The sequence below is a fragment of the Artibeus jamaicensis genome, unplaced genomic scaffold (assembly GCF_021234435.1).
Source record: "Artibeus jamaicensis isolate MK-2021 breed Jamaican fruit bat unplaced genomic scaffold, CSHL_Jam_final scaffold_369, whole genome shotgun sequence".
Taxonomy (NCBI): domain Eukaryota; kingdom Metazoa; phylum Chordata; class Mammalia; order Chiroptera; family Phyllostomidae; genus Artibeus; species Artibeus jamaicensis.
This window is the reverse complement of record NW_026522042.1, coordinates 42860426-42874875: the sequence shown is the minus strand read 5'-3', so window position 1 is coordinate 42874875 and position 14450 is coordinate 42860426. Positions and strand designations below refer to the sequence as shown.

Genomic DNA, 14450 nt, shown 5'->3' with positions numbered 1-14450 from the left:
AAATTATCAAAAACTACAAAGAAAAAAAGCAAAGATAATTTAGGCCATTTGCAACCTCAAATGGAAATAAAATACAATGTACCAAAGTAAAATTTAAAATAGCAATTCATTTTTCTTATTACCAATAAATCCTGATCGTTCTTACTTACCTCAGTTGTCATGGAAAGAACAATGACCCAAGGGCACAAGAGAAGCACAGAAACAAGATGGGATAAAGCCTGAAGACGTTTGGCTCCACCAACATCTATAGAGAGCTTTCTGGAAGCTGTATGAAAACCCACTTTACAACACAAAGCCAGTACGAGCAATAATACTCCACCCTATGAGTAAAATTAGATAAGTCTCATTAGAAATATACACAGCCCAATATCCAATCCTTAAATACATAATATTTGAAGAAATGAACTAGTATGTTTTTCCATATGCCAAATTCCTAAACTACTTAAATGGCAGGCAGTACTGTAAATTATTGGTAACTTATCCTAAACATACTCTTATAAGTATAGTTGCTATAACTTTTCAGAATCTTTTGATTACATTAGCAACAAAGAAAAGAACATACCTTGTGATCAGCCACACCTAAGAAGGTAATAGCTGTGTAAAGCATGTGAGTTAGAGCACTGTCATGACGTCCTTCAGCTAAGTGAGTTGAAGTCAAGGAAAAAATAGCAAATATTAACTCACGGAACCCTGAAGTCCTCCTGGAATTTTTGGTACATTATTTTAGATTGACTACAGACTAGTGTGGGGGCCTAAAACCTAACTGCCCTCAATAAAGTTTTCCTTAAAAACAGAACTGAAAATTTAATTTTGTGGTATGATTAATAAGTTCGATGGTCTGCATTCCTTTTTTTGTCTCTAAAACAATTATAATAGTACTTAAGATATAGTTGTTAAATTTTAGTACTTCTGAAAGACATGAGTATACATAAAGAACAAAGGGATAAGAGCAAGGACCCTCCATGGACTACTCCTATCAAATGGAATTAAGGTTGTTCTTTCAGAATGACATCTAAAATCAGTCCTAAGTCTGTTTCTAAGTCATTGACCACATAACCCTCAGCAACACAAGAAAAAAACAAATGAGTGTGTGTGTGTGTGTGTGTCTGTGTGTGCGCACGCAGGGGTTGTGGGGGAGGGGAGAAAAGCTGGAGTTTTTCCAGTTATTCTGGAGTTTTCACAAGCAATCTGTGGTTTTTCAAAGTCATGGCACCCTCTTTCATTGTAACAAAGTAAATTTATATGAGATAACTAAGAAGTTTTTGGGCAGTGAGCAAAAATGGTGTTCTGAATTTATTAGATGGAGTAGGCAATGAAAGATGTATGATAAGAAAGAACAAGTTATATCTGTAGAGAAAAACAGATAGACATACTTGACTAGAAAGTTGGGTTTACATAAGAAAAGAGTAGGGGCTTAGTTGAAAATAATAATTTAGAGCAAGAGAGTGAATATGAAATCAAGGAATTTGAACTTTTTTTCTGGTAAAAATACACTAAATATTTTTCATTTAATCTCAAAAAAAGCTCATATTAATAACTGCCACTGACTTCTAAAACAATCATATAAATTACAAGGGAACAAATAGATTAATTTTTTTGAGTAGCAAATCTTTTTTTTTGCACAAGGATAACCTAAAATACTTTAGCTGTTCCTAAATTTCTGACAGTTTAGTTCAGTCACTCACTCCATTTCCCATTCTATGAGTCTTCTTCTATTTTTCTACAATTCTGAATAACTCTGATCTACTGCAAAAGGATACGGTGTTCAGCCATTTTAGCCATGAGATCATCATTGTCGAAAAGCAATAGGCAGATCACAGCAATAATGAAAAAAGCGGCCCCTCTTGTCTGAAAATGAAAAGAATAATCTAAGAATGGCTTTTTCAAGAATTGATTTTTAGAACTACAATTATACAAATGCTAAAGAAAAAATTTTTTGCGAATAAACACTTAAAGACAACATGACATTAGAGCCCTTACAATATAACTTTACAGTATTAACAATAAGATAAAAAAGTAAAGAGTTTTAATAAATTCTGCAGGATATTTTAAGGGTATTTAAGACACATAATAATGACAACTTCCATTGCCTACTTAACATGGCTAGCCATGTTGCTACCATACGTACATGGTCCTTGTTTGAAGAATTATCTTTGTCAATGTTACTTTGCTTCTGATTGAAAAGTCCAAGTAGGTAAAGAGTAGTTAGTAAGAACTTATTTTATTCTACAATATGTAGGTGGTAAAAAAGACAGTTAATTTACAATAATATCCCAGTTATCACTCTTCTAGGGAAAAGAACTTAGAGGGCATGTCAAGAAAATCAGCAAAGTGATTTGGTCTTGAGGAGATACCCTGGCTGCCAAGCAGGTCTTCCTCTGAGTCGGCCGCCAGGAGTGGGGGCGGTGGAGCAAACATGAATGTTGGAGTTGCCCACAGCAAGGTGAATCCAAATACCAGGGTAATGAACAGCTGGGGTATGTGGCTCACATTGGGAGTGGCATTGGGAGTTGGCTTGCTTCATACTGTCTTACTTAGTATTCCCTTCTTCAGTGTTCCTGTTGCTTGAAACTTAACAAATGTTATACATACTCTAGATTTGTATCTGTATTTGCATGCTGTAAAAGGAACACCTTTTGAGACTACTGACGAGGGAAAAGCAAGGCAGGCTCCTAACTCCTTGGGAACAACTGGATTATGGAGTACAATTTACATCTTCATGGAAGTTTTCCACAATTTTTCCAATAATCCTATTTTTCTGGCAAGTTTCTATATGAACTATGATCAAACTCACTTCATCCTAAACACAGCTTCTCTCCTGAGTGCTAATCCCCAAAATGCCACAGCTACATAGTGTTTGGATCTTTGGAATTAACAAGTATTGAAAGGTTTTGAAACTGAAGAAAAATTTTTATAGCTACTGAGTTGCCTGTAACGAAGGAGTGGTTAGTAAATTGCACTGTTTCTATGATGGTTTGAAATAAGAGGTATTTACACTGGAGAGCCTATTGCTGGTTCTTCATTTGCTGTTTTGACGTGCAGATCTTTACTAGAGGATGCCTGTGTTTAATGCATCTGGTATATTTCTGGTGAGGCTTTATAGGCAGACTGGGAAGGCCCAGCTTATAAATTAAATGGTTATAAAGTGAGGGTGTAGTAGATAAATCCAAGGAAATAGGAGATTTGTAAGAAATTAAGACCAGCTTAGCTTATAATGAATGGTTATTATTTTAGGAGAAAAAACTTTCCAATCATTCAGTCATGGTTAGCTTAAGCTGACTTATACGTAAATCAAAATCATCTCTTTACAAGTTTATTGTAGATTGCTTTTATTACATATATATTCCTCTTGTGTTACATAAAAGGATATATGTACCATCTTGTTCTATAAAAACCAATTTCTACCTTATGAATGTTATTTTTTTCATTTTGTTGCCTCAACATTGTGTGTTGATGGATCAGATCATTTTTACATTTATAAAGTTACTGAGTTTATGAACGTCCACTTTCATGACTAGCTAGAGAAGATAGCTAGGCATCTTGGCATCTTACAAGCAGCCTGAGTCAGCCTTCTAATTTCGAAACAAAGTGGGTTTTGCTGTCTTTGCAGACACAAGGCTACTACACTATTTCAGAAAATAATTTATTTCACACAGTTAAAGCATGTGGTAATTTAAAAGTCTCCACTTCTTTGATTGAGCAATCTAACTTTTAAAGTCTGCCATTCTTTAGAAAAGTAAACATAAAATGGACAACCATATAGCCAACCTGTGGTCTGGCAGCAACTGCTTTTCTAGCAATAGTACCAAAGTAAATAATGGAGGCTTAAAAATTTTTTTTTAGCAGATCTGCAGTAAAAGATAACAGCATCTTTTCTTAGTCCTCCTGCTCTCACTCTTCATACTTTATGCAATAGTATTTTGACTTTCAGTACATGAGTCTTCACGTAGATAACCCAATATGGTAACTACTTCCAAAGCAGCAACCATACTGAATTCTTGTGACTTAGAGAAACTTCTTATAGTTGCTGTAATTAATTATAAGAAATAAATATATATGACTTTGAGAAGTAAATATGTTAAAAAAATCAACATTCTGATATGGGGAGAAACTAAAAAACCCAGTAACATTTGTAAACAAAACTGAGTGAAAAGAGTTATAGACCAACTTAAAAATCAATTTCTAAGTTGATTTTTGGGAGTAATGATCATTGTTTTGTATTTCAGGAGTATTGACTTTAGAAATCAGTTGTATGATAATTTCTTTGTATTTTTGTCTTTTTCCCATGTATTTTTAAATAACCAGTAATCTATACTTCAATAAAATTTCTTTTGGTGTACAGGGGGAAAAAATTAGCAAAGTTATTGCTAGTATCTTGTAAAGGTGTAAGGCACTTAAAAGCTGATAAACTTTTTATGTTCTCATTCCAGGGAAAGGATTTTTTTAAAAAAAATATTTTATTGATTATGCCATTACAGTTGTCCCATTTCCCCCTCTTCCCTCTCCTCCACCCTGCACACCCCCTCCCACTCACATTCCTCCCCTTTAGTTCATGTCCATGTGTCATAAAAATTAAAAATGAAAAGGGAGGATCCTATTCTACTCATTACTCAATTATTTTGGTAGATATTTTGACAAAAGTCAGTATATATAAACCATACAATTTAAAATTTTGTAATTTTCATTGAATCAGGATATGGCAACATCAATATCACTCAAATATAGACAAAGTAATCTAATCTTAACAAAGAGGGCAAGTGAGAATTTTGTACTTCTTTAGTCACAACCAAGGGAGAAAAACACAGACACCTGGATAAATGCTGAGGTTCATCACTGACACTAATGAGAGGATATGCAAAATCTATACTCTCATTTATCATTATTGGTAAAGCAAAAGTTTTTGTTGTTGTTTTATTCTTACCCAAGGACACGTTACCATTAATTTTTTGAGACAGACAGAAACATTGCTTGGTTGCCTCCTGCATGCACCCCAACTGGGGAGCAAACCAAACCGACAACTTTTTGGTGTACGGATGCTCCAAACAACTGACCCATGCAGCTAGGTGGGGCAGCAAGGGTTGTTTTTTCAAAATGTCTCCAGTCCTTTGTACTTCTTTTGTGAATTGTTTTTCCCGGTTTGTTCACTGCCATTGAAGATTTTAATTGTTTTTCTTAACTGATTTATACTTTAATGAAATGTAAAGCTTTTATGTATGGCAATTTGTTGCTGTTTGTTGTTTGCACAATGAGTTCTGTTATACAGAAGCTTGTAATCATTATGAAGTCCAATGTACTGAGTTTTCCCTTTGTGATTTAAAAAAATTATTTATTTTTAAATTTATTTTTCAATTACAGTTGGCATAATGTATTATATTAGTTTCAGGTGTACAACATGGTGATTAGACGTTTATATACCTTACAAAGTGACTTTGTGATTTTTTTTTTGGCCTCAGCGTAATTCTACTGAGCATGATTTTTAAGTCATCATCTCTCTTCAGGGCTGTGATTGTTTTTTTAACTGCTTTTATGCTTAGAAAGTTCTTCTCTGCCCATAGATTAGTTTTATTTATATATATGTTTTAAATTAATTTTTATTTTATTTAATCTTTATTATATTTTTCTCTATTTTATTCTATGTTTTTATAAATATTTTCCACCAAACTCTTCAATTCACTTGACGTTTATTTTGGAGTACTCTGAGTTAGGGGAAAAGCTTAAATAGTGTGGCATATGCTTCAATACAAAGGATCCAATGTGAAATCTATAGTCTCTCACTCTGTTCTACTTGGCATGTTGTTTTGTTCACTTTATTTTATTCATCTGTCTCTGTTACTCAGCCTGAAAGTCTAAAGGACTATTGTACTTTATTTGTCTTTATTTTTCCTTTTCCCTATACCTAGAATAATGCACCATGCACAGAAAACATTTAATTTTGTAAATAAAAACACTGTAGTTGTAAGAATTTAAAATTAGATTGACTCATTTACCAAAAAAGGGATAATGCTTAAATTATTTAGCATGAATTAGGGATACCTAGTTTGCAAAATGTTGTATAGACAGTCATCAAAAAAATGTTCATGAGATTTTATTTTTTATTATTTTTTTAAAACTTTTTTATTGATTATGCCATTACATTTGTTCTATTCCCCCCTCCATTCCCCTCCACCCTGCATACCCCTCCCCCACCATTTCCCCCTTTAGTTCATGAACACGTGTCTCAAATTCTTTAGATTCTGTATTTCCCCTACTATTCTTACCCTCCCCCCATCTATTTTCTATCTACTGTCTATGCTACTTATTTTCTGTACCTTCTCCCCTCTTCTCCTCCTCCCACTCCCCTGTTGCTAACCCTCCATGTGATCTTCATTTCTATGGTTCCGCTCCTGATGTAGCTATCCTCTTAGTTTGCTTTTGTTTTAGGTGTGGTTGTTAATAACTGTGAGTTTGCTGTCCTTTCACTGTTCATATTTTCTATCTTCTTTTTTTTAGGTAAGTCCCTTTAACATTTCATATAACAAGGACTTGGTGATGATGAACTCCTTGAATTTGATCTTATCTGAGAAGCACTTTATCCTTCCATTCTAAATGAAAACTTTGCTGGATAGAGCAATCTTGGATGTAGGTCTTTGGATTTCATGACTTGGAATACCTCTTTGCAGCCCCTTCTTGCCTGTAAGGTCTCTTTTGAGAAATCAGCTGACAGTCTGATGGGGACTCCTTTGTAGGTGACTGTCCCCTTATCTCTTGCTGCTTCTAGGATTCTCTCCTTCATTTTAATCTTGGCTAATGTAATGATGATGTGCCTTGGTGTGTTTCTTCTTGGGTCCAACTTCTTTGGGACTCTCTGAGCTTCCTGGATTTCCTGGAAGTCTATTTCCTTTCCCAGATTGGGGAAGTTCTCTTTTATTATTTGTTCAAATAAGGTTTCCACTCGTGACTCTTCCCCTTCTGGTACCCCTATAATTCGAATGTTGGAACATTTAAAGATGTCCTGGAGGTTCCTAATCTTCTCCTCATTTTTTTGAATTCTTGTTTCTTCATTCTTTTCTGTTTGATCATTTTTTTCTTCCTTCTGGTCCACTCCCTTGATTTGAGTCCGAATTTTCTTTCCATTACTATTGGTTTCCTTTGTATTACCATTCATTTCAATTAGTTTAGCTTCCATATGTTTCTCTAATTTGTGACTAAAATCAACCAGTTCTGTGAGGATCCTGATCACCAGTGTTTTGAACTGTGCATCTGAAAGACTGGCTATTTCTTCATCGCTTAGATCGATCGGTTCTGGGGCTCCGAGTTGTTTTTGAGCCATTTTTGGTCTGTTCGCGCCGCGGAGCGAAGCCTTAGTTGTTTACCAGGATGGGCCACCTAGGTTGCTGGTTTGTGATGCTGTGTGTGGGGGTGTGGTCAGAGAGGGAGCAATGGCGGTCCTCTCTTCTAGCCCAGTCTGTCCAGTCACACCATTCGCCCTGGGCCTGTTTATCCGATCGGAATTGTGTGAGCCTGCTGCCCCGTGCCTGCTCCCCTCTTCACTGGTTTATCTGCACGCAGATGCGTGACCGACCACAGACAGCCAGCAGCGCCTCTTCCCTGTGTGCTCCCGTAGCTAGCCCGCGATCTGAGCTTTCGGCTGCTTGCGCACCACCCATTCGGGGATTTTTTTTTGCCAACCTGCTCCGCTGCTGGCTTCGCTCCTCTTTCCGGTTTAGCTGAGCATTTTGTTGTCTTTGGACTCCGTATTGTCAATTTTCTGTGTGGCTTGGTTGTGTTTTTTGTTGTTAAAAATAGTTGTTCTTAGATTTGGTTATGCACGGAAGCAAGGTGGTTCCACCTACACCTCCATCTTGGCGGAAATCCGAGATTTTAAATATAGTAAGTTGTTAGGTATTTTCTAAAAATGATGTAAGCGAATTAAAAATCAGGTCGTGAAGGGTTCAGGTACAGCATGAGGGAGATGTTTTGTATCTTGATTTTGCTGGTGGTTACTTGACTCTGTACACAAACAAACACACTCATGCACACACACGAGCATATTTAAAATTGGTGAAATTTGAATAAAGTCTATGGATTGTACCAATGTCAATGTCCTGGTTTTGATGATACAATTGAGTTGGGTAAGAAGTTGCTACTGAAACTTGAGTGAAGGGGACTAAGACCACTCCACTATTTATGCAGCTTCCTAGGAACATAATATGATGTTAAAAAGTAAAAAACAAAGCCCTGACTGGTATAGCTCAGTGGATTGAGCATGGGCCTGCAAAGCAGATGATTGCGGTTCGATTCCCAGTCAGGGCACATATCTGGGTCGCAGGCCAGTTCCCAGCAGGGGATGCACCAGAAGTAACCATACATTGATGTTTCTCTCCCTCTCTCCTTCCCTTACTCTCTAAAAATAAACAAACAAATAAATGAATTTTAAAAAAAAAGTAAAAAACAAAAAAGTTTTGGGAAAAATTAAAAATTAGTAGAAAAATCCCCTGCATTCTTTCATATGGTAAAAGATACTATATTATTTTATTGCTTTGGATAACATTTCACATGCATACTTTCAATTTTCAAGTAGCTAATAATGGAAAATACTACCTTTGCTGGTCCTCCTCCAGAATTACTGAACAAAACACTGAGTAGTGAGATGACAACAATATCACTGTGTTCAAATAGCAGCAAAGTCCTACAAAAACAAAACATTATCATTCATGAAATCTGATCTTATCAAAAAGCATTAATTCAACTACAGTAAAAGAAAAGAAACGTTTTTACCCTTGATTTCCTGAGAAAAATAAATAGGTAAACCGCTCTGGAAAATATGTTGGGATCTACCTACCTACCTATCTTACAAAGACTGAAACTATAAATATCAAACAATACTACTTACAGATTTCTTGTATCTGTGAACCAGGAAATACTTAGAAGATATTAGCATTGTTAGCTAGTATAAGTACGAAACTCAAACAATCTGCCCCCGATAAGATAGTGGATGATATATCCATTTAGTGGACTATTATATAGCAATAAGAATGAATGAAATTCCATGAACATATTGAGAAAAACAGAATTGTACACATTGAAAGTGTTATAGATTAAATGTCTGTGTGGCCTTCCCACCTCTCACTGATATGTTGAATCTGATTCCTAATGTACCTAACGGTGGACCTTTGGAAGGTGCTTAGGTCATGAAGGTAGAGCCCTCAAGAATGAGATTAGTGTCCTTATAAAAGAGACTACAGAGAGCTCCCTTGTTCCTTCCACCATGTGAGGTTATAGCAAAAAAAGAGCTGTCTATGAACCAGGAAGCAGTCCATCAGCAGACACTGAATCTACCTGACCTTGATCTTGAACTTCTCAGCCTCCATAACTGTGAGAAATAAATGTGTTGTTTATAGGACAATCTATGACATTTTGTTACAGCAGCCCCAATGGACTAAGACAAAAAGGGAATTTTATGGTATATAAATTATATTTCAAAAAAATTGCCATAAAAAAAAATGAGCCACACACACAAACAAGCTACATGCATCAAAATGGGGCAAATCTCAAGTATAACAATGCATGTAAAAAGTATGCCATAAAAAATGCATGCAATGGATTTATATAAAGTAAATAACTTGCAAAGTTAAACATTAAATAGAAGAAATATGTACAAAGCCTCATTCTAGATGAAAATGGGCACTGTTTCTGTACATGTGTCCAGAAATTGTTATGTAGTTACACTGAGACACAGATTTTACTTCCATCACAGTAACTTTACTGCAGTGGTGACAATGAGACCTGTAACATTTTCTACTAGGCTCAGTGAATAAAATCTGGATGTAATAAAAACTTTTCAGTATATCTTAAAAAAAAGAAAAAAATATGTACATATATGGTAACACTATAAAGAAAATCAAGAGAAGAAAAACCGAAGTTTAAGATGCTGGTTACATCCAATGGTAAGAGGAGAGGGGGATACAATCAGGAGGCTTCAAAGGTACTGACTGGGGAAGGTTTATTTTGGGGCCTGGGTGCTGAATACATGAATGCTCATTTTACTATTATTTAGATTTATTTAATTTTAGGTAGAGGGGAAGGGAGGAAGAAAGAGAGAGGGAGAAACACTGATTGTTGTTGCTCTTGCACGCCCCCAACAGGGGACCTGGCTCACAACCCAGGCACGTGCCCTGACTAGGAATCAGAATGGTGACCTTCCAATTTACAGGTGGCGCTCGAGCCACTGAGCCTCACCAGCTAGGGCTATTTTATTATTTAAACATTTATTTTTATTTACTTTTTTGTAAGTATAAATAACAAAAATTTAAAAACATTATCACCAGCCAAAGGGAGCCTGCAAGATTTAAATAGTAATGGATTTTCAGCTGTTCATTAAAGTTTTTTCATTTTTTCCTCTTTACCCTAAGACCTGTAAGGAGAACTTAACACAATCATAATTTTAGTCCTATTAATATCTGGGAGATTACAATTCAAGAAAATAAATATATCAGTAGAATAATACTAAACTAAATGAAGACAGCCTATGAAACACCAAAGCAGTCTTTTAAATCAAGAAACTGTGTGATGGTGTTAGTAAAAGAATGAGAGGGGCAGTGCTGGCAGAGGAACTAGTGGTATGTGGGGTTGTAAGGGCAGGAAGTAGAATTTAAGAATTTTTCCCTTTCCTTCCCTATCCTAACACATAGGGACAGAGATTTAGTAACATACAGACAAAAACATAATGAATGAGAAATTTAAAAAATTATAGAAGATAAGCAATACCACCAATCAAGCATAAACTGAAAAAGTGCTGCTCCCCAAGCTGAGAAATTGCAACCAGCTTTCCCACCACTCCGGAATGCAGTGTTGTCATGGACAGGAATGTGACAATTAAAAGTATGCACACTATGCATCTGACAAAGTATAGGGTAAACAACCCAAAGGGACCCAAACCCAGAAGTTGTTCTATTGGCTGGGAGAGGGGAAAGGACTTTTCACAAAGTATTTCCCGCCTATCACTTTCTACTCTGTCATGCCACTATTCCAAGTTAGATTCTTTAGAACACCCTTCCTCTTACTCCTTACCTCTCATCCTCACACCCCCCCTCATCAATGGCAAGGTACATTTTCTTATACTTTTACTCAACAAGTAAAACCCTTTTGAGATGGAGAAAAATATTGAAATAATGCTTATGTGGTTGCCCATGTTACAATTCCTATTAAATGGCCTATAATTTAAGCACTTTTCCCTCACACTGGCCCTTTTATATAAAAAGGTTACTATATATTGTTCTAGGGGAATATGAAATAAGAGTTACTTCGTCTTTAATCTAAGCATTGATACACTACTCCCAAGATACTTGTTTACAACCATATCTTTTAAGAATTTTCTGTGGGCACTAAAATACTTTCAGAGTTTATGTTAAAAAAAGTTTTTAAAGATTTTGCTCTCTTCCTTATTTGATTTTATTTACTACTTCAGCTGCTAAAAAGGATCAACTAGGAAAAATTTTTAAAAAATCCACTTGTGCCAAATATTTTCTGAAACTGTTTGGATTCTAACTAGTAAAATACGTATTATAGATCATGAATAATATACTAATGGTATTCACCAAAGAACCAGCCCACAAACTACACAGGTACTCAATATATTTATATATATTTGTTGAGTTGTACCCAATGCTATGGAAATCATAGAAGCATTTGTACATAATTTGACATAAATATCTGACATAAAATCTAATGCAACAAAACTAGTATTAAATATGAAGAAATATAAACATTCAAAACATGCATTTTTATTTACCTTAGTGGTCCACAAAGAGTAAGGCCAAAAAACCACAAGAGTGAAATGATGCACCCAGCAACTGCATGTTTAAATATTTTGATCCACTATAAATGAAAACAAAATATTAAAAATTTCAGTCATACATGTATTTCAGTCATACATGTTTTGCTAAATATCTGAAAATCTTAAATAATACATGTAGGAAAATAATGGTAACAAGATTTTAAAGGCTAAATAATTACATATTTTAAAATTAAACAGAAAATGTTAAGATCCCTTGATTTGAATTTGCAAGGCAGTAGTCTGCTTTCCTTTCTATATTCCTGTATGTTAACTCTTGAAATCTTTTTCTGTACAGTATGATTTTGTTTTTTCCCTCCATTAGTTTCTCACTAGTTTGCTAGGAACATTTAACGTTTTAATCTTTAAATTCTTTAAAAATAAAAAAATGATTGACTTGGGGGAGAGACAGAAACCGGTGGGGTGGGGGGGGAGGGAGGGAGGGAGGGAGAGAGAGAGAATGAATCAATTTGTTGTTTCATTTATTTACTGGTTGTTTCTTGTATGTGTGCTGACTGGGGATTGAACCTGCAACTTTGGTGTATCCGGACAACACTCTAATAAACTGAGCTACCCAGCCAGAGCTGGTCTTCAAATTCTTTTCCATCAGTAATATTCAGTGCTTGAATTATTTGAAATGAGAGGGAAAAAAAGTTGAGATGGTGTTTAAAATATTAATCATACTTTAAAAATGTCTTTGGTCTCTAAAACACAGGTATTGTACTTAAATTTGTCATTCAAATACAAAATCATGGCACAGGTTTCCAAGTTATGAAATAAAGTAAACATCTAGTAGGATATAGCTGCTATCAGAACAGGTGATAATGTTAGATTATAGAGAATGAAGGATATTTCTGGTATGCCTCTTGAACCTCAGATACCTAAAAATTATAATGATAATGATGATGAGGGTGATAGCTATTATACATATTGCATACTCACTATATACCAGGCACTATTTTAAGAACTTTAGATGTATTAATTCACTTATTTTTAAGGAAAGGAGGTATTATCTCCATTTAACAGATGAGAAAATTTTTCTAAAAAAAAGACTTAGTAAGTAGGACACTAAATGAATTTATCTGACTCCAGAGGCCTCATTTTTAACCCCTGTGCTCTATCTGCCTCCCAGTGAAATTTGTACTAGGCTCTGGGGCATGCATTCTCCATGTCTGACTTGTAAATCTTTCAGAATAAGGATCCTGTACTAAAGAAAATAATTATATGCATGCTTTAAAAATTTTCTACCCTCCTCTGCATTTTTAAACATCCCATTATCTTAGCACTTTATAGTTCATTCTTTTAAAAATATATATTTTATTGATTATGCTATTGTAATTGTCCCCATTTTCTCCCTTTGCCCCTCTGCCCAGTACCCCTCTTCCCTCCAGCAAATCTCACCTTAGTTCACATCTATGAGTTGTGCATGGAAGTTCTTCCGTGACTGCATTTCCTATACTATTCTTAACCTCCCCCAATCTATTTTGTACCTACCAATACTTTTAAGATTCTCTCATCTTTAATTTTGCATAATTATGCTGTGTCTTGGTGTGTCCCTTCTTGGGTCCAGTGTCTTTGGAACTCTCTGAGCTTCCTGGACTTCCTGGAAGTCTATTTCCTTTGCCAGATTATTTTTTCAATTTCTTGCTGTTCCTCTTCTCATTCGGGCACCCCTATGATTTGGATGTTGGGACATTGAAAGTTGACCTAGAGGTCCCTAAGCCTCTCCTCAATTTTTAAAATTATTTCTTCATTCTGTTCTGGTTCAATGTTTATTTCTTCCTTTTGTTCCAAATCATTGATTTGAGTCCCAGTTTCCTCTCTGTCACTGTGGGCTCCCTGTATATTTTCCTTTATTTCACTTTGCATAGCCTGCACTTCTTCCTCTATTTTCACCTGTACTCAGTGATTTCTGTAAGCATCCTACCAGAATTTTGAACTCTGTATCTGATAGTTTGTCTATCTTGTCTCTTAGTTCTTTTTCTGGAGTTTTGATCTGTTCTTTCATTTAGGGCACATTTCTTTGTCTTGGTGCACCTGTTACATTTTAAGGGGCAGAGCCTTAGGTATTTGCCAGGGCCAGGCAACTGTGGCACTGTACATGGGGGAGGGGTCAGAGAGGAAATAGTGTGGCTTGTCTGGCTCTCCACTGGCTTTCAGTCACTCCCCCCACTAACCACAAGCAAATTGGGACCTTCTGGTACTGATTCCTGGGTGGGTGAATTTGTTTATGTTCTAGGACCCTGTGTATCTCTCCAACGAACTCTCCTTTGAGGCTGGTAATTTCTCCTGCCACCGCAACCCACACAGGTTTTTACAGCCAGAGGTTTTAAGGCTTCAGTTTCCTTGTACTGGAACCCTGGGCTGCACGGTCTGTCTTGCTCCCCAGTTATTCCTCCTGGCTTATCCACATGTGAATGTGGGACTGCCCACTCCACCAGTTGCTGCCTTGCTCTCCCCATCTTACAGCTGCTGGCTTGTTACACATCCCACCCACTTGGGCTGCCTGTCCCCTCCCTTCCTACCAGTCTGGAGGAATGTTTCTACTGCAACTCCTTGGCTGTTGGACTTCCATACAGTTTGATTTCCTGGAAGTTCTGGTTATTTTTTATTTTTAAATCTGTTGTCCTTCCTTTGG

General features: G+C 36.0%; 1 protein-coding gene, 1 non-coding gene and 2 pseudogenes across 2 annotated transcripts in view; 2 read left to right on the top strand and 2 right to left on the bottom strand.

The window, feature by feature from the left end:
• SLC30A5 (solute carrier family 30 member 5) overlaps positions 1-14450 on the bottom strand; it is a 35019-nt gene that overhangs the window by 11214 nt on the left and 9355 nt on the right. Inside the window, exons 4-8 of the mRNA XM_037132804.2 lie at positions 11771-11856; positions 8581-8668; positions 1761-1848; positions 563-639; positions 150-320 (exon numbers count right to left, since the gene is read on the bottom strand). Coding sequence (XP_036988699.2) covers positions 150-320; positions 563-639; positions 1761-1848; positions 8581-8668; positions 11771-11856 — 510 coding nt within the window. The remainder of the gene's footprint in view (positions 1-149; positions 321-562; positions 640-1760; positions 1849-8580; positions 8669-11770; positions 11857-14450) is intronic.
• LOC119039987 (ORM1-like protein 1) lies at positions 2184-2844 on the top strand (annotated as a pseudogene).
• On the bottom strand, positions 5447-5522 carry LOC119040004 (uncharacterized; annotated as a pseudogene).
• LOC119040000 (small nucleolar RNA SNORA1) lies at positions 9641-9776 on the top strand. The gene has a single exon (XR_005080769.2). It is a non-coding gene; the product is annotated as a small nucleolar RNA SNORA1 (small nucleolar RNA).